At 45.8% G+C, this 18,950-nt stretch overlaps 2 protein-coding genes across 2 annotated transcripts; one reads left to right on the top strand and one right to left on the bottom strand.

Moving 5' to 3' along the window:
* The first annotated feature begins 6,541 nt into the window (after positions 1-6,541).
* LOC148887993 (synaptosomal-associated protein 25) lies at positions 6,542-10,820 on the top strand. The gene is made up of 7 exons (XM_089013522.1): positions 6,542-7,472; positions 8,876-8,917; positions 9,012-9,060; positions 9,175-9,286; positions 10,017-10,166; positions 10,225-10,369; positions 10,633-10,820. Exons 1-7 carry the CDS (start codon positions 7,401-7,403, stop codon positions 10,696-10,698), a joined length of 636 nt encoding a protein of 211 aa, XP_088869648.1. The 5' UTR covers positions 6,542-7,400; the 3' UTR covers positions 10,699-10,820.
* A 4,687-nt stretch (positions 10,821-15,507) lies between these two features.
* Positions 15,508-18,710, bottom strand: LOC148887992 (stress-associated endoplasmic reticulum protein 1). Its single transcript, XM_089014592.1, has 3 exons — positions 18,518-18,710; positions 16,984-17,056; positions 15,508-15,884 (listed from the first exon to the last, which is right to left on the bottom strand). The coding sequence occupies exons 1-3, from the start codon at positions 18,599-18,601 to the stop codon at positions 15,844-15,846; spliced, it is 198 nt and encodes a 65-aa protein (XP_088870718.1). The 5' UTR covers positions 18,602-18,710; the 3' UTR covers positions 15,508-15,843.
* Positions 18,711-18,950: the final 240 nt, after the last annotated feature.

Raw genomic sequence — 18,950 nt, 5'->3', positions numbered from 1 at the left:
AACCTGTATGTTTTTGCCGTACAAAGTACGTTTATTATGCATTTTAAGACGTGTACGACGTGTAAGAGAATCTGTACGGAAAAACGCACATTTGTCCATTACGGGTACCATCCGAAGTTCATCAATGCAACAGTCACGACTGTGTCAGATGCCAAAATGTCTTCATGAACTATTTCATTCTTATCAGGATCTGGAAAGATATACATAACATGGGTATTTTAGAAAAAAAACATGGACCTCCGTTTCAATCGTCATATTGAGAATGCAAAGCTATGAGGTACAGCTATTAGTGGAAAACGCACCATTCACTTACAATTATTCGCATCGGGTACCAAGTCAGGATCTACAATATCATAATGAAATTAGCGTTAGAATGTTTTGAATTCGGGACACTCCTTATTTTTAATATATCTCGGTAAATAAACAAGTTAGCGTCAGTTTATGAATTTCAGTATCAAGGTAAACCTCTTCTGAATAGCTCATAAACTAGTTACAACAGAAACTTGCGTAGTATTTCATCCATGACGAAAAATAGAAGGCGCTTTGAAGATGGAGGAGAGCACATTGTGTTGCGCATGAAGGAGATGATGTCACTGACGCTCTTGAAGGCAAAGCTGCATATAATCTGTTTTAAAGGGACATGTAACTTGTGCCGCATCAGTTTCAATCGGCAGTTGAACGGCTACCTTTCATTTTTTCGATCTAGAAGCACAATCGTCCGTAAAGGGTTAACATCTATTCACGGCCCGCCTGTAGTCGGCATCCGGCATTATTTGCTATCGCTTCAGCCCGACTGGAGGCGTGACTCGGGATACACGGAAGTAAAAACACAACAACTGTAGTCATTTGCCGGGAGGAATGAGTTAAATAGGTGGCTTTTGAGATAGGATTTGAAGGTGGGAAAGAAATCGATGTCACCAATGTTGGGAGGAAGTGAGTTCCAGAGTTTGGGTGCAGAGCAGCGGAAAGCTCTGCCCCCCATCGAGATGAAACGTCACGGTTTCCCCAAATTCACAAGGGCCCTCGAGAGGCAATTGGAAGGACAACGTGGCCCGAAAGCGGCGGCATAGAACAATCTGAGCGTGCTTTTCCAGGACTTCCTTTTCCTCCTGGTGACGGAAAAATCCTACTGGACCCTCTGGACCCTGCCCACCACCTTTTCCAGCTACTCCCCTCAGGCAGGCGCTACCGATCCATGCGCACCAAATCCAGCAGACTTTTAAACAGCTTCTACCCCCGTTGCCACTAACCCTCTGAACAGTAACCCAAATACAACTGTAAAGTGCCTCAATTTTTCTTATGATGATACTAGTGCAGCGTGTCCTACCGGAAACAAATTCCTTGTGTGTTCTACATACTTGGCAATTGGATTGGATTTGGATTGGATTTGCCTTTATTAGTCTCGCAGTGGAGAAGCTGCTAGAAGCTTAGGGCCAGGGTTTAAGTTGTCTATCATGGTGAAGACAAAAAGAGAAATGGAGTTGGGGTTATCTTAAAAGAGGAGTTTTTTAGGAATGTCTTAGAAGTAAAAAGAGTATCAGATAGAATGATGAGTCTGAAGCTAGAAATTGAAGGTGTGATGTTCAATGTTGTTTGTGGGTATGCCCCACAAGTAGGATGTGAGCTGGCGGAGAAGGAGAAAGTTTGGTTGGACTTTGAAGAAGTCATACAGAACATCCCGAGAACTGAGAGGGATGTAATTGGTGGAGACTTCAATAGACATGTTGGCGCAGGAAACAAAGATGATGAGGAGGTGATGGGCAGGTTTGGAGTCCAGATGAGGAACGCTGAAGGACAGATGGTGGTTGACTTTGCTAAGAGAATGGAAATGGCTATTGTGAATACTTTCTTTCAGAAGAGACAGGAACATAGGGTGACCTACAAGAGTGGAGGCAGAAGTACACAGGTAGACTACATTTTGTGTCAACGGCGCCATCTAAAAGAAATCAGTGACTGCAAAGTAGTGGTTGGTGAGAGTGTAGCCAGACAGCATAGGTTGGTGGTGTGTAGGATGACGCTGGCAGTGAGGAAGATGAAGAAACCAAAGGCTGAAATGAGGACAAAATGGTGGAAGTTGAAAAAGGAAGAGTGTTGCATGACATTTAGGAAGGAGGTAAGACAAGCACTGGGTGGGCAAGAGGTCCTTCCAGATGACTGGCAAACTACAGCGAACATAATCAGAGACACAGGTCGGAAAGTACTTGGTGTATCGAGTGGAAGAAAGGTAGATAAGGAGACTTGGTGGTGGAATGGGGAGGTGCAGGAGTGTATACTGAGAAAGCGGTTAGCAAAGAAGAAGTGGGACACTGAGAGGACGGACGAGAGTAGACAGCAGTACAAGAAGATGCAGAGCACGGTTAAAGCAAAGGTGGCAAAGGCCAAACAAGAGGCCTGTGATGACTTGTATGCTCGGCTCGACAGCAAGGAAGGTGAGACTGATCTTTACAGGCTGGCGAGACAGAGAGACAAAGATGGTAAGAACCTGCAGCAGGTTCGGGTGATTAAGGATATAGATTGCAATGTATTAACAGGTGCCAGTAGTGTGATGGCAAGATGGAAAGAGTACTTTGAAGAATTGATGAATGAGGAAAATGAGAAGGAACAAAGAGTAGAAGACATGACTGTTGTGGACCAAGACGTAGCAAACATTAGCAAGGATGAAGTGAGGAGGGCTCTGAAGAGGATGAAGGGGGGAAAGGCACTCGGTCCTGATGATTTACCAATCGAGGTATGGAAGTGTCTTAGAGAGGTGGCGGTGGTGTTCCTGACTGGGTTATTCAACAAGATCTTAGATGGTGAACAGATGCCTGAAGAATGGAGACGAAGTGTACTCGTGCCCATTTTTAAGAACAAAAGAGATGTGCAGAGTTGTACTAACTACAGAGTAATAAAGTTGATGAGCCATACAATGAAACTCTGGGAAAGAGTAGTTGAAGCTAGACTAAGAGCAGAAGTGAACATTTGTGAGTAGCAGTATGGCTTCATACCAAAAAAAGAGTACGACAGATGCAGTGTTTGCTTTAAGAATGCTGATTGAGAAGTACAGAGAAGGTCAGAAGGAATTGCATTGTCTTTGTAGGTCTGGAGAAAGCGTATGACAGGGTGCCCAGAGAAGAGCTCTGGTATTGCATGAGGAAGTCTGGAGTGACAGAAAAGTGTGTCAGAGCGGTGCAAGACATGTATCATGACTGTAAAACAGTTGTGAGGTGTGCTGTCAGTATGACGGAGGAATTCAAGGTGGAGGTGGGACTCCACCAGGGGTCAGCTCTGAGCCCCTTCTTGTTTGCTATGGTGATGGACAGGCTGACAGACGATGTTAGAAAAAAATCTCCTTGGATCATGATGTTTGCAGATGATATTGTGATCTGTAGCGAGAACAGGTGGCGGAGAAACTAGAGATGTGGAGATATGCCCTGGAAAGGAGAGGAATGAAGATCAGTCGCAGCAAGACGGAATATATGTGTGTGAGTGAGAGGGGAATGAGATCCAAGTGCAAGAATGATGCTACAGGGAGAAGAGATAAAGTGGTGGAGGATTTTAAGTACTTGGGGTCAACTGTCCAGAGCAGGGGTCGGGAACCTATGGCTCTTTTGATGATTGCAGATGGCTCGCCAATAAAACTAAACACATATACTCGCTTTTTTGCCGTTCATTTCCTGTTGGGGCTGCAGTTGGGGAAAGCGCATTTTTGATTGGATGACACTGACCTAGGTTGGCGGAAAGCGCAGGTTTGATTGGATGATACTGGCCGTCAGTTGAAACAGGTAAACGCCCCTTTAAATCAGCCCGACAGTAAAATAATAATAATATAAAAAAAAACAGTACGCTCCAGCTTGAATGCATCGGAGAATTTGCGATTCTAATTTGCAATGAAACAATACCATCGATGAAACAGTCGAATGTCAGTGACATTTTAACAAGCCCCATGTTAACGTTAGCATCAACATACTTCTGCGAGAAGTAGATTGCAGATAGCAAGTGTGGAAGCTAATGAGCCGTGTGCAGCCTAGCTAGCAGTAACTTCGCGTATGGACCCGGCAAGTCTACTTTCATTCCGATCGTTTGCCTGGATTTTTACCAATCACGAGAAACGGAAAACCATCCATGTTAACGGTGAGTACTATCACAAAGTTATTTTAAATAATACATTCTGACATTTTGTTGAAAAGTGGCCGCGCGTGTGTGCCTGTTTTCGTGCGCGCGCGTGTTGTGTGTGTGTGTGTGTGTGTGTGTGTGTGTGTGTGTGTGTGTGTGTGTGTGTGTGTGTGTGTGTGTGTGTGTGTGTGTGTGTGTGTGCGCGCTCGCGTGTGTGTGGCTCTCACTGAAAAACATTTCTATATATTTTACTTTTATGGCTCTCTTAGTCAAAAAGGTTCCCGACTCCTGGTCCAGAGCAAAGATGTGAAGAAGCGTGTCCAGGCAGGCTGGAGCGGCTGGAGAAATATGTCAGGTGATAGAAGGGTCTCAGCAAAGATGAAAGGAAAGTTAATTTGTGATGACACCATACATGATGTTTGGACTGGAGACGGTGCCACTGAAGAAAAGACAGGAAGCAGAGCTGGAGGTAGCAGAGCTGAAGATGTTGAGGTTTTCTTTGGGAGTGACCAGGTTGGATAGGATCAGGAATGAGTACATTAGAGGGACAACTCATGTTAGAGGCTTTGGAGACAAAGTCAGAAAGGCCAGACTGAGATGGTTTGGACATGTCCAGAGGAGAGACAGTGACTATATCGGGAGGATGCTGAGCCTTGAACTGCAAGGCAGGAGACCGAGACGAAGACCGAAGAGGAGGTTTATGGATGTGGTCAAAGAGGACATGAAGGTAGCTGGTGTGAGGGAAGAGGATGCACAAAACCGGGATAGATGGAGGACATTGATTCGCTGTGGCGACCCCTGAAGGGAAAAGCCGAAAGGAAAAGAAGAAAGAAGAAGAGTCTCGCAGTGGAGAAATTTACAATGAAGATGATTCTGATTCTGAGCAGCGCCACTCCTCGCAGCTGCGGCTTTGGAAAGGCTCACTCGGCCCGCACTTGTTTGTTGTCTCGGTGACGGCGGTCGGAGGAGAATGGGGAGGCGGGGTCAGCGGGAAGCGCACGGGCGGGTCCCAAGGGAGGATGGGAGTAGTGATGTGCCGTTCGCGAACGAGCCGGGTCTTAGAGATGGATCTCTGAAGTGACCGAAGAGAGCCGGTTCTTAACAAGGAGCCGGACATGGGAGCTGACTTTTTATGTGCTTTATTCCCCGCCCCCGGTCTTCAGTTAAAGCCGCATGTGATTGGTCAATATCCTTGGTAGAGGAGGGAGGGGAGAATTACGGACCCACGCAGCAGTGAGAAGGGTGGGGGGATTCGGGTAGACAGATGGACAAATAATAATAATATATTTCATTTCTAAGTGCCTTTCAAAACTCTCAAGGTCACTTTACACTCACAGGATCAGTTTTTTTCTGTGGGTGAGCAGCGGCAGCCACACGTGCCAGCGTTCACTCAACCCGGAAGTAACTCAAGTAGTAGATAGAGTAGTAGATAGCTAATAGCTAGCCTGCCATGTAGATAGCTAATAGCTAGCTAGATAGGTAGTATATAGCCAGCTAGACAGCTGATACGTAGCAATATGACATTATGCTGTTATTATTATTCAATTATGATTTTTTACTAGTTGGTATGATAGCATTATTAACATGAAAAGCAAATTAGTGACAGCTGAGCATCAGACCAGATTAACCACAGGGAACGTGAAAGTTAGCGTCCACTCACTCTGTGCACATATAAATCAAGCCATATCAATAAAAATATTTGATCTAGTGTATTTTTTATATGAGTAATTGGTTTTTCATATAATTTTACATGATTTTGGTAGTTAATTAAAGCAACAAAAAACAAACACAACAATCCATTTGGGAGCCGAAAGAGTCGGATTTTCTTAGTGAGCCGAGCCAAACTAACCGGCTCTCTGAAAAGAGCCGGAATTCACATCACTAGAAGGGAGCGCTCCACAAAGAGTCTGGGCGCTCCACCCGCGGGATGGACTGCTGACAGGTAAGACGCATGGCCGCACCGCTCCCTCTCGTTAGCGCCCAAATCTCCATCGGGAAGACGTGGCGACGCGCTTGACCTCGTACGTCAACGGCAAGGCAGTCGTTAGCTGGCGACTCCTTTCGGAAGGTGTGACCCTGTACTTGACAGGAGCTGGCGGTGGCGGGGCCCACGTCGACCTGACTTTACCCATGGATATTGAAGGGGTAGGGGGGGGGGGGCATTTTCAGAATAATAATAATAATAATAATAGTAATAATAATAATAATAATACATTTCATTTCTAAGAGCCTTTCAAAACTCTCAAGGTCACTTTACGGTCACAGGATAAGTTTTCTGTGGGTGAGTAGCGGCAGTCACACGTGCCAGCGTTCACTCAACCCGGAAGTAACTCAAATAGATAGAAAGCTAGCTAGCTAATAGATAGTTAGTGGGTGAGCAAAATTGAAATAATAATAATAAGAATAAGAATAATGATACATTTAATTTACCAGCGCCTTTCAAAACGCTCGAGGACACTTTACAGTCACAGGATATTTTTTCTGCGGGTGAGCAGTGGCAGCCACACGCGCCAGCGTTCACTCAACCCGGAAGTAACATAAAGTATAAAAATAAATAATAATAACAAATAATGTGACAACACAAAGACACACAGTCATTAATTCTTCAGCACTTTCTGTACCATTTTTGTGACATGAGGCAGTTCGAGATGAAAGAGCAGAGGATCAAAATGTCCTTTTCAGCAGTGGATCAGGGACGTGATGGTGGAATGTGCACATCTACTACAAGCTAAATCCATATCGCACTTTAACAACAGCTAAAGCTAGGACGAAGCGCTGACATGGGAAAAAAGGTAAATGCTGCCCCCTTGTGGAAAAGAAAAAAACGTTAAAACCAATAAAAACCTTAGACTAAATTTTTACCAGAAATAGTTAATTCCTAAGTTATATGGGTCTGGAGTTATCTGAGTTTGAAATGGGGGGAGATGTGCAAAATGCAATACATATATAGCACTTTAACAACACCTGTAGTTGGAACAAAGCGCTAACATGGAAAAAGGGAAATCCCGCCCCCTTGTGGAAAAAAAACACAGCCAGAGGCCATGGCCGGCGCTTCATCGGCACCCAAGCATGAAAAACCAAACCCGAACAAATATAGGGGTGGCACTCTGTTATTTTGGGTTCCCGAATAAATTTGTGAATGGCAGTGAATGAGTTAATCGCCGCTTGAATGATTCCGATCAAAGATGAACATGTTAGCGTGATACTTCTTTGTGCTCCGCAGATGACAAAAGCGTCCCACGCTTTGTGCTCAGCTCAGCACCTGCCACTGAACAAACACACCCGCGACGCGGCGGCGGAAGCTTATGGCGTCCACGTCGCCCCCCCTCGGCGAGCGCGAGGAGCTGCAATGGAGGGCCAATCGGCTGACTGATGAGGTGAGGGCGACCGATCGCGTCCAAGGGACTCGCTCGTTGTGTGTTGACATGTATGGAAAGCACTCCAGTTGCCGTGGCGACACGCCAGCCACACACACGTAAAAACAGGCGCAGACACGAATGCGCAGTCGTGTGGATGTTCCTTTCCCCCGTCCGTCCCTCCGTATGTCCTTCAGTACAGTGATACCTTGGCTTACGAATTTAATTGGTTCCCAGACAGAGTGTGTAAGGCGAAAAGTGTGTATCCCAAACATTAATTTCCCATAGGAATCCATTAAAATGAGAATAATGCATTCCCAGGTCGCCATAAAACATTTTATGCTACTAAATAAGCCTTAAAACTACACAAAAATATACAGTGATACCTTGGCTTACGAATTTAATTGGTTCCCAGACAGAGTGTGTAAGGCGAAAAGTGTGTATCCCAAACATTAATTTCCCATAGGAAACCATTAAAATGAGAATAATGCATTCCCAGGTCGCCATAAAACATTTTATGCTACTAAATAAGCCTTAAAACTGCACAAAAATATACAGTGATACCTTGGCTTACGAATTTAATCGGTTCCCAGAGAGAGTGTGTAAGGAGAAAAGTATGTATCCCAAACATTAATTTCCTGTTGGAAACCATAAAAATGAGAAGAATCCGGTCCCAGGTCCCCTTAAAACATAATTTTCTACTAAATAAGACTTCTGACTACACAAAATATATATTACTTTATGTGTAATAAATGTGTTATGGTATTATAATTAAAGAAATAAACTGTACTGTATAATAAAGTCATTTTATTGATCTTCATTGATGGCTTGATGGAATGGAGTGGCCGGTTTCATCAGCATTAAACACTTGAGGAACGTAGCCTTCTTCCACCATCTTGAGGAAAGATTCCTTGTAAGCTTTGGCAGCTTTATCATCAGACCTGGCTGCCTCACCATGACATATGACAATATGAATCCCTGTACGACACTTAAAGTTCTCGATCCATTCGTAGCTAGCTTTGAAATCATCACTGGATGACGAACTTCCAGGTTGCTTGTTGACGATATCCGAGTGAAGTTGCCGTGCTTTCCCTGCGATAATTTTACCTAGTTCCTCATCAATTGTGTTCTGTTTAGCTGGGTTGATAGCTTTTTGCATCAAGTGTACAGATGAGTTGTGCGGGTTATTTGTGGAGCCTGATTGATGGGATATTTTAACCTTGCAGTCTACACTCTGCCTTGGAACTATCAATAAAGTTGAAACAAGTCCAAATTTCACTGTTTTCTACCCATTTTCTCACTCTCTCTCTGCATTCGTAAGCGAAGGTATCACTATATTTTGTCTTGACGCGTCCTGGCCTCTTTTTTTCTTTTCCCTTGATTGACGGGACGTCAACATTGACCACGCGCCGCGCTGTGTGCAGTCACTGGAGAGCACGCGGCGGATGATGCAGCTGGTGGAGGAGGTACACGCACATGCGCACGTACACGCCCGCCTGGCTCACTTGAAGCATTTCAATAAAAAGGTCAACAGGTCAACGTGTGCGTGTGTGTTGCTAGAGCAAAGACGCCGGCATCAGAGCTTTGGTCATGTTGGATGAACAAGGAGGTAAAAGCGCCGTCCGCGTCGACGCCTTTTTCATTTTGCTCCAATCGGAAAAGTGAAGAAAGCCAAGAGAGCACAATCAATCAATTTTGCCGTGTTGTTTTGCGCTCCCGTCAGAGCAGCTGGAGCGCATCGAAGAAGGTTTGGATCAAATCAACTCGGACATGAAAGAAGCCGAGAAGAACCTGACCGACTTGGGAAAATGCTGCGGCCTTTGCGCTTGCGACAAGTAGGTGCCGCTTTCCGTTGGGACGCCGCCGCAACGGGAGTCGCCTCATTCGGCACTAGAGCAGAAAAGCAGGGATGACAATGACAATCATGATTGGTTAAAAATCCAGCCAAACTATCAGAATAAAAGTCAACTTGCCGGGTACATAAGCAAGGTTACTGCTAGCTGGACAGCACACGGCTCATTAGCTTGCATGCTTGCTTTCTGCTGCCTCTCGAAGAAGTATTTTGATGCTAATGTTAGCATGGGGCTCGTCATTGCGCAATTGACATTCGACTGTTTCATTGATGCTATTGTTTCATTGCAAATTAGAATCTATCAAAATACAAATTGTTCTCTGCAAAAAGGCAAATCAAATTGATTGTTTGTTTTTATTTACTCGCCCACTTATTCCAAAGGGGGCGTTTACCTATTTCGACTGCAAAGTCAGGATCATCCAATCAAAATGGCACTTTCTGCTAACCGGCGTCAGTATCATCCAATCAAAATGGCGCTTTCTGCCAACACAAGCTGAAACAGGAAATGAACAGCGAAAAAGCCAGAATACATATTTAGTGTGATCTGGTCATGTGGTCTGAAAAAGTCGGAAAGCCGCCGATCGGCGGAAAATTCTCATCCCTGGGAAAAGTCAAGTGGCGGCGAGCTGTTCTGCTAATGGACGGCCTGGCGCGGTGCCAGGACAGATCGCAACGCTGGCTAAAAGAGCACTCCCGTTCTCCGCCGCCGTCAGACTGAAGGCCTTCGAAGAAAGCGGGGCCTACAAGGCGGTGTGGGGGGGCGGCGGCTCGGGCGCCGACGCCGTGGTGTCCAATCAGCCGCCGCCGTCTCGGGTGGTGGACGAGCGCGAGCAGATGATCATGAGCGGAGGTTACATTCGAAGGTAGGGGCGTGCCGGCGCTTCGCCAAAGTTCGGGCCTCACCCCACCTCACCCCGACAGGGTGACGCGGGACGCCCGCGAGCACGAGATGAACGAGAACCTGGCGCACGTGGGCAGCATCGTGGGCAACCTGAGGTGCATGGCGCTGGACATGGGCAACGAGATCGACTCGCAGAACGTGCAGATGGAACGCGTCAGGGGGAAGGTGAGTGCCGGACGCAACCCGCCTCGTTACCGCCACGTCACCACCACGTTCCCACAAGGTTACCACCACGCTACGACCATGTTATGACCACATTACGACCACGTTACCACCACGTCACGACCGTGTTACCACCACGTTACCACCAAGTTGCCACCACATTGCAGCCACGTTACCACCATACACCATATTACCACCATATTTTTTCCAATGTGGCTTTTGTGACAGCTAAATTTGACCTTTGTGCCTTTGCCGCACTGGCACAGGCCATCCTGAACGTGACGCGCATCGACACGGCCAACCAGAAAACCAACAACCTCATGAAAAGATAGAAGACGTCCTGTCCTGTCCTGGCCTGAGGAGACAAGCCGCGGACGGTGTTCAGCCGCCATCTTTGTTGTTCCATCCCCCAACGCCGTTTTCCCCAAAAGTGCCAAATAAAGCCCTAAACTCACCAGGACTTTTTGCGCATTCTGTGCGGGTCGGCGAGAAGACCTCCGGCAATCCGGGGGTGGAGCGGCCCCCCCGTTCTTTGCCGCGTCTGAATAGAAAATGTTCAGGTGAGTAAAGCCTCCATGCCCTTGACACAACATTGTTATGATTTGTCTTCAAATGGCTTGAAGTGGCCTTAGAACTCGTCAAGCAAAACTTCTATACTATAAGAGTGGAGGCAGAAGTACACAGGTAGACTACATTTTGTGTCAATGGCGCCATCTAAAGGAAATCAGTGACTGCAAAGTAGTGGTTGGTGAGAGTGTAGCCAGACAGCATAGGTTGGTGGTGTGTAGGATGACGCTGGCAGTGAGGAAGATGAAGAAACCAAAGGCTGAAGTGAGGACAAAATTGTGGAAGTTGAAAAAGGAAGAGTGTTGCATGACATTTAGGAAGGAGGTAAGACAAGCACTGGGTGGGCAAGAGGTCCTTCCAGATGACTGGCAAACTACAGCGAACATAATCAGAGACACAGGTCGGAAAGTACTTGGTGTATCGAGAGGAAGAAATGTTGATAAGGAGACTTGGTGGTGGAATGGGGAGGTGCAGGAGTGTATACAGAGAAAGAGGTTAGCAAAGAAGAAGTGGGACACAGAGGACGGATGAGAGTAGACAGCAGTACAAGGAGATGCAGCGCACGGTTAAAGTAAAGGTGCCAAAGGCCAATCAAGAGGCCTATGATGACTTGTATGCTCGGCTGGACAGCAAGGAAGGTGAGACTGATCTTTACAGGCTGGCGAGACAGAGAGACAAAGATGGTAAGGACCTGCAGCAGGTTCGGGTAATTATGAATAGAGATGGCAATGTATTAACAGGTGCCAGTAGTGTGATGGCAAGATGGAAAGAGTGCTTTGAAGAATTGATGAATGAGGAAAATGAGAAGGAACAAAGAGTAAAAGACGTGACTGTTGTGGACCAAGACGTAGCAAGCATTAGCAAGGATGAAGTGAGGAGGGCGCTGAAGAGAATGAAGGGAGGAAAGGCACTCTGTCCTGATGATTTACCAATCGAGGTATGGAAGTGTCTTGGAGAGGTGGCGGTGGTGTTCCTTACTGGGTTATTCAACAAGATCTTAGATGGTGAACAGATGCCTGAAGAATGGAGACAAAGTGTACTTGTGCCCATTTTTAAGAACAAAGGAGATGTGCAGAGTTGTACTAACTACAGAGGAATAAAGTAGATGAGCCATACAATAAAACTCTGGGAAAGAGTAATTGAAGCTAGACTAAGAGCAGAAGTGAACATTTGTGAGCAGCAGTATGGCTTCATGACAAAAACAGTACGACAGATACATTTCTAAATATTTTACTTTTATGGCTCTCTTATCAAAAAGATTCCTAATGGGTTTATTTTGATCATTCGTCCCTGATTCATTGCTTCTACGGGTGTTGATGGCAGAGGATGGTTAAATCATCAGGAAGACAGGTGTTGAACAGAAAGTTGGTTTAATCTTGAAGAGAGCGGAGACATCGTGGGAAGTCAGCGAAGGAGGGAGCCAGAGAGGAGAGAGAGAGAGAAAAACTGGGAGAGCATTGATATATGGCGCACAGGGTGTGACGCGATAGGATGTGATGTAATGTTGATGCGACATCATGTAAGGAAGGGCGGGATATGACGTATCAGGAAGTCCAAAACGTAAACAAAGATTACAAAGCGATGTTTAGAGATGTTTGTATAGCGTATTACCCCAACAGTTCCCGACCCCCGTAAGGGTTAGCATGCTAGCAGAAAACTGAGACCGTCTCTTTGATATATATATATATATATATATATACACTAAATAAAGGGTGTGGTTTTTTTTTAATTTGTCATAAACGAATTGCAATGTCTTGATTTGTCTGTTGCTCTGCGGCCATCCAGAAGGAGGTCAGACCAGGAAGAAATCTCAAGCGTAACTTAACAAATGTTTCATATTAACAGGGATGAGAATGACAAATGAAAAAAAAGTCTGAAAAAAGGGGGGGGGGGGGCAAATGCATATATACTGTTTAATATAGAATAATAAATTTCATTTATAAGCGCCTTTCAAAAAAATATATATATATTACAAGAAAGCATATATATATATATATATATATATATATATATATATATATATATATATATATATATATATATATATATACAGTGAGACCTCAACTTACGAACTTAATTGGTTCCCGGACAGCGTGTGTAAGGCGAAAAGTGTGTATCTCAAAAAAAAAAAATTCCCATAGTAAACCATTAAAATGGGAATTATCTGTTCCCGGGTTTCCAGAAAATATACTTTTCAACTAAATAAGCCTTAAAACTACACACGACATACCTTATTCTATGTATAATAAATGTGCTATTTTATTGTAATGAAAGAAACACTGCATTGTATCATAAAGTCACTTTATTTACATTTGTGATGGTCATTGATGGAATGGCGTTGGAGGTCGAAGGTCAAAGGGAATTGCTGTTTGGAAAGAGGCAATTACATGAGCAATGTAATTAAAGAAATAAACTGTGCTGTAAAATAAAGTTTTATTTACCTTTTTGATGGTCGTTGATGGCTTATGGAAGGACAGTCACCTTCCATAAGGACTGTTGGTAACTTAACCTCTGGTGTGGCTTCTCCTCTTTTTTCTTTGGAGACTCCTCATCATTTTTGCTGATTAAAAACCTCTTAATTGACACCTGTTGCTTTCTGACTTGTAAGGTCTTACGAAGCTGACCTTACAAGTGACCTTATCGTTCATCATGTTGATGATTGTCATAGCCACAGTCTTTTCTGGATGGAACTGTTCGGTAAAAGCCTGCACATCATTCCACTTTGCCAACATTGCCTTTATGAGCTCACTTGATGCTGTAGCCACCGCCTCCTCGCCCTCAGATGTTCTCGAACCATCCGTCGCTGGATTTAGTCCTCAATAAGCGCCGAACTTCCAGGTTGGCGCATGGCGATATCGGCGTGAATTACCTGTGCTTTCTCGCCTAAAATAGCTTTACTCACGCTGTCGCCGGATAGCTGCTTTTTTCAACGTCTTCGATTGCCCGAGACCGTTATGTGTTGGATTGTCTCTGGTGCCTCTTTGCACAACCTACACCTTGAGTCTTTCCTGGTGTGGTATATCACTGCCTCTATGGCTCTGGTGTTCAGGGCCTGCTCTTGAGCAGCCAGGATGTGTGTCCTTTAGGCCAGCCCTCTCTAGCCACTGATAGGACTTCTTGAGATCAGCCACTTCAGTTATGGTTCGGTGGGACATCCCGTGTAGGGGCTTTTCCTCCCATGATTGTCCCTCTTCCAGCACCTCATTCTCTGTTCCCCATTGTCTGAGACATTCTCTGAGTACATCATCCATTGGAGTCTTCTCGTTGATGTATTCATTGAGCTTGGATGTTTCATCCTGGACAGTGGCTCTCACTCACTAGTCCACGGCCTCCTTCCTTACGGCTTGTGTACAGTCTCAGGGTGCTGGACTTGGGATGGAACCCTCCATGCATGGTGAGGAGTTTTCGGGTCTTAACATCCGTGGTCTGAATCTCTTCCTTTGGCCACCTTATTATTCCTGCAGGGTATCTGATCACTGGCAGGGCATAGCTGTTTATTGCCCGGGTCTTGTTCTTGCCATTGAGCTGGCTTCTTAGGACTTGCCTCACTCGCTGGAGGTATTTGGTCGTAGCCGCTTTCCTTGTTGCTAGCTCGAGGTTGCGATTGGCATGTGGTATACGAAGGTACTTGTAGCTATTTTCAATGTCTGCTATTATTCCTTCAGGGAGTGAGACCCCTTCAGTGTGGACTACCTTGCCCCTCTTAGTCACCATCCGACTACATTTCTCCAGCCCGGATGACATCCCAATGTCACTGCTGTAGATCCTGGTTGTGTGGATCAGGGAGTCTATGTCCCTTTCGCTCTTAGCATACAGCTTTATGTCATCCATGTAGAGGAGGTGACTGATCGTAGCACCATTTCTGAGGCTGTATCCATAGCCTGTCTTGGCGATTATCTGGCTGAGGGGGTTCAGTCCTATGCAGAACAGCAGTGGGGAGAGTGCATCACCTTGGTATATTCCATATTTGATGGACACTTGCGTTAGTGGCTTGCCATTGGCTTCAAGTGTGGTTTTCCACATCCTCGAGTTTGCAACGAAGGCTCTCAGGGTCCTGTTGACCTTATACAACTCTAAGCATTCAGTGATTCATGTGTGTGGCATCGAGTCATATGCTTTCTTGTAATATATATATATTTTTTTGAAAGGCGCTTATAAATGAAATTTATTATTCTATATTAAACAGTATATATGCATTTGCCCCCCCCCTTTTTTTCAGACTTTTTTTTCATTTGTCATTCTCATCCCTGTTAATATGAAACATTTGTTAAGTTACGCTTGAGATTTCTTCCTGGTTTGACCTCCTTCTGGATGGCCGCAGAGCAACAGACAAATCAAGACATTGCAATTCGTTTACGACAAATAAAAAAAAAAAACACCCTTTATTTATTCCCCCCAAAAATAAAGCATTGGAGTTTATTGATCCCAAACTGCGACAAAAATATATTTTCAAACTTTGCTTTTCTTACTAGGATGAAGAAGCACTTTTTAATCAGTTCAGATTGTAGGGGAGGGCTATGCAAAATATCCAAAATCAGCCACATACAATTGGAAAGGCGCACACAGTCACACACTCGCTGTGGAATTCCAACTTTATTCACTTTCACGCCCAGCCGCGTTCGTGCGCGCGAGCGTGTTCCCTCTCAGTTTTGTCGCCAGGTGTACTTTGAGCCCCGCCCCCAGTTTGTCCAATCAGAGCCTCATCAGCAAGGGGGGCAGGACTTGGGCAAACAACGTTGAGAAGGTCGTTCACGGTGACATGTTGGGCAAACAAGCGCACGTGTCCACGCGTATGTGTGTGTGTGTGGGGGGGTCCAGTCGGGAATCATGGCAGGTCAAAGTTCAGGAATGTATCGGCGGGAGCAGCAGCTAGGAGTTTCTTGCGGTTGGGCGTGGCGATGATGTCATCACTACATGCCCATCCTGATGCTCTGGATGATCTGGAAGATAGCTAGCCGCACGCAAAACAAAAACAAGCACTTCAAGACGTCGCCAAACACCTTGGCCGCTCTGAAAAGGCCTCAACAAGCGCAAACTTCTCTCAAAAGGTCTTCACTTTTGACTGGGCCAGGTCAAGGGTCGCCCGCCAGGCCCTCGCTTGCCTATTTTATAATATAACAGGGAGAGCAAGAGAAAATTTAGCTAGCTGGCTAGCTATTAGCTGTCTAGCTGGCTGTAAGCTGTCGGCTATTAGCTATTTATTAGCTATCCATTAGCTAGCTAGCTATTAGCTGTCTACCTGGCTGGTTGTAAGCCGTCTAGCTGTTGGCTGTCTATTCGCTATTTATTTGCTATCCATTAGCTTGCTGGCTGGTTGTAAGCTGTCTAGCTGGCTAGCTGTTGGCTATTTGGCTATCTATTCGCTATTTATTTGCTATCCATTAGCTAGCTAGCTATGAGCTGTCTAGCTGACTGGCTGTAAGTTGTCTAGCTGTTGGCTATCTATTAGCTATTTATTTGCTATCCATTAGCTAGCTAGCTAGCTTTCTATCTATTTGAGTTACTCCAGGGTTGAGTGAACGCTGGCGCGTGTGGCTGCCGCTGCTCACCCACAGAAAAACTTTATCCTGTGAATGTAAAGTGATCTTGAGAGTTTTGAAAGGCGCTTAGGAATCAAATGTATTATTATTATTATCCGTCCTAACGTTGGAGCCCAAAATGAGCCGCATGGGACAACTTCAGGTCCCAAATGTGTTCAACGTTTAACGGTCCAGGTTGGGCTGGAACTACGGATGACGGAATCCTCAGATTCTATCCGGTCTTGGGCTACGATAATCAGGACGGACGGGATGGGCCAAAGGCTTTTTCATCACCTTGCGGGCCAAGTTGTCCTCGGCTGTCAGTTGGAGGTTCCACACCAACAGCGCAAAGCCCCATTTGGGGATTTCTTTGGAAATGTGGCGCGGCCAACGTCATCACCATCTTTTCAGACGCATAAAATCATCAAACCGAATTGGACATGGCCTCGCCGATTTGGGCCGTCGCGCCAGGACCCCTCACAAGTGAAGACCGAAAGAAGCTGGCGCCAAGCTAAAAGTGAGCCGAGCTACCTGATCCGCAAACCACAAAGAGGAAGAGCGCGAGAAGCCAGGGTCCGACGCCTTTGTCGTCCGTCAGGTTCCTCTGAAAAGCAAAACATGAGCGTGAGTGACAAAAGCGCCCAACCCCTTCTGCACTTGCCGATCGCAGGCGTCGAAGAACTAGCCTCCGCCATCGCGCCAAGGAACAATTTCGAGCGCCTTCCGCGAACCCGTCGCACGATTTTGGAATGGGGGAGGAAACCGGCCGGCGCAGGAGCATCCAAACGCCATGGGAAGGCCGCCGCCAGAATAAAAACCTGCCACGCGCCGACCGTCCGTTTGTGTTTTTCTTCAACCGGAAGGCGAAGGAACCTCCGCTCAAACGGTTGAAGGCAAAATCAAACTCGCCGATCACCAGAAGCATCAACCGATTTGACACATCTTCCGTCGAGTTTGCACGAATCCCTTCTTGTGCCTCGCACTTTTGCATTTGGGAGACAAAACAAAAGAATTGTTGGACCGACAATGAACCGCTTTTGAGAACTGATGCCTTGTTCGTCTGTGTAAGCTCTCAGTCGTACAGGAGTGGTCCATCGATGAGAAGGTTTCTTCAGCCGTCATCTGTACTTCTTTGAAGGTGTCGGACGTTTCGCAATGACGTTAAAATCTTAGCGAAAGAAAATAGATGGTTTGAAAGGGGAGTAAAAGAAGCTATTTTCATAAAACAGCAAAACCCTTCACTAAATCGCCATGGTGGGGTGAGGTTCAATTTGGATTGTTCCTACAACTAACTTCTTAGGCAACATAGGCTTAGTTATGCTGATGAGGTGATACCAGATCAAATGGGGCAGTCAGGCCACTCGTAGACCCCATACTCAGGCAGGACAATAGAAGTTATCAGTCAGGGCAATAGAAGTAATCAGTGTAGCCGCAGGGAGTAGTCCTCTGCTCCCCCAACCTAAGAGCAGGGACCAGTCATAGCAGAGTCTGGCACCACCACGTCTGGACAGTAGGGATATATATCAGAATCAGAATACCTTTATTCGTCCCGCAATGGGGAAATTTGCCCCATATAGGGCCAAAACTACCAGCAAAATATTTTATTTCGCTGACGAAGCCTCTTGGATAAGAAGCAAAACGTCCGACACCTTCCAAGAAGTACAGATGACGGCTGAATAAATCTCATCAATGCCTTGTTCCCAACTTTGATTGAGGGCCGCAACTAAGCACATTTTTTTCTGACCATTTTAAGTTCATCCGTGGTCAAAATAGCTCATTTGTTGGGGAATCGATTACTTATGGCTTGTAATTGATTGCTACTTGCCAGTCCACGACAAAATCCTTGATGTCAGTCTCACGGGAACAAATGTTGCCGTTTCTGTTGCCAGGCCATGAAATGGATCGATCATCCATCAAAATACGACATATGCAAGCAGGCAACGGCGATCAGCAACGTTGACATTTTTTCTGACCGACGGACGGAGCGAACCGACGACTGAGTCGCAATCAATCTGGACTGTCACGTTGACGACGTGTTGCGTTGCGTGATTTTGGCCGGGCTCACCGTGGACTTGGCCACGTTTCCTCTTTGCGTGATGTTCTTGCTATGTTTCTCGTTGGCCATCCTGATCCTCTGCTTCGCCACCATCTTGTCGTTCGAGTGTCAGATCGACGAGTTTTTTTGCTCCTTATTGTGCTACGAGACAGTTGGCTGAGGCGCTCTCCGAAGTGGGAGCGACTTTCGGCTGTCGACGTCCTCAAAAAGAGCAAAGCCCGCCCATTCGCCGCTGCCTGGGACATCGAGGTAGGCGCGCGCACCATCACTTCTGGCACGTCATTTCAACGTAAAATCATAGCTTGCAATTCTGATTCGATTTGGAGCTAATATGCGAGCCCGTGTTGATTTAGATTATACACATTATGGTTCCAGATTAAATAAAAAAATAGGTGTTGAGTGCGTCGTTTTTCGCGCTTCGCAATTGAGTTGCAAGACTTTT

The sequence above is a fragment of the Hippocampus bargibanti genome, linkage group LG14 (assembly GCF_051943395.1).
Source record: "Hippocampus bargibanti isolate YZ-2025 linkage group LG14, ASM5194339v1, whole genome shotgun sequence".
NCBI classification, from domain to species: domain Eukaryota; kingdom Metazoa; phylum Chordata; class Actinopteri; order Syngnathiformes; family Syngnathidae; genus Hippocampus; species Hippocampus bargibanti.
Note: the sequence above shows the minus strand (reverse complement) of the source record. Positions and strands in the feature narration are given on the sequence as shown.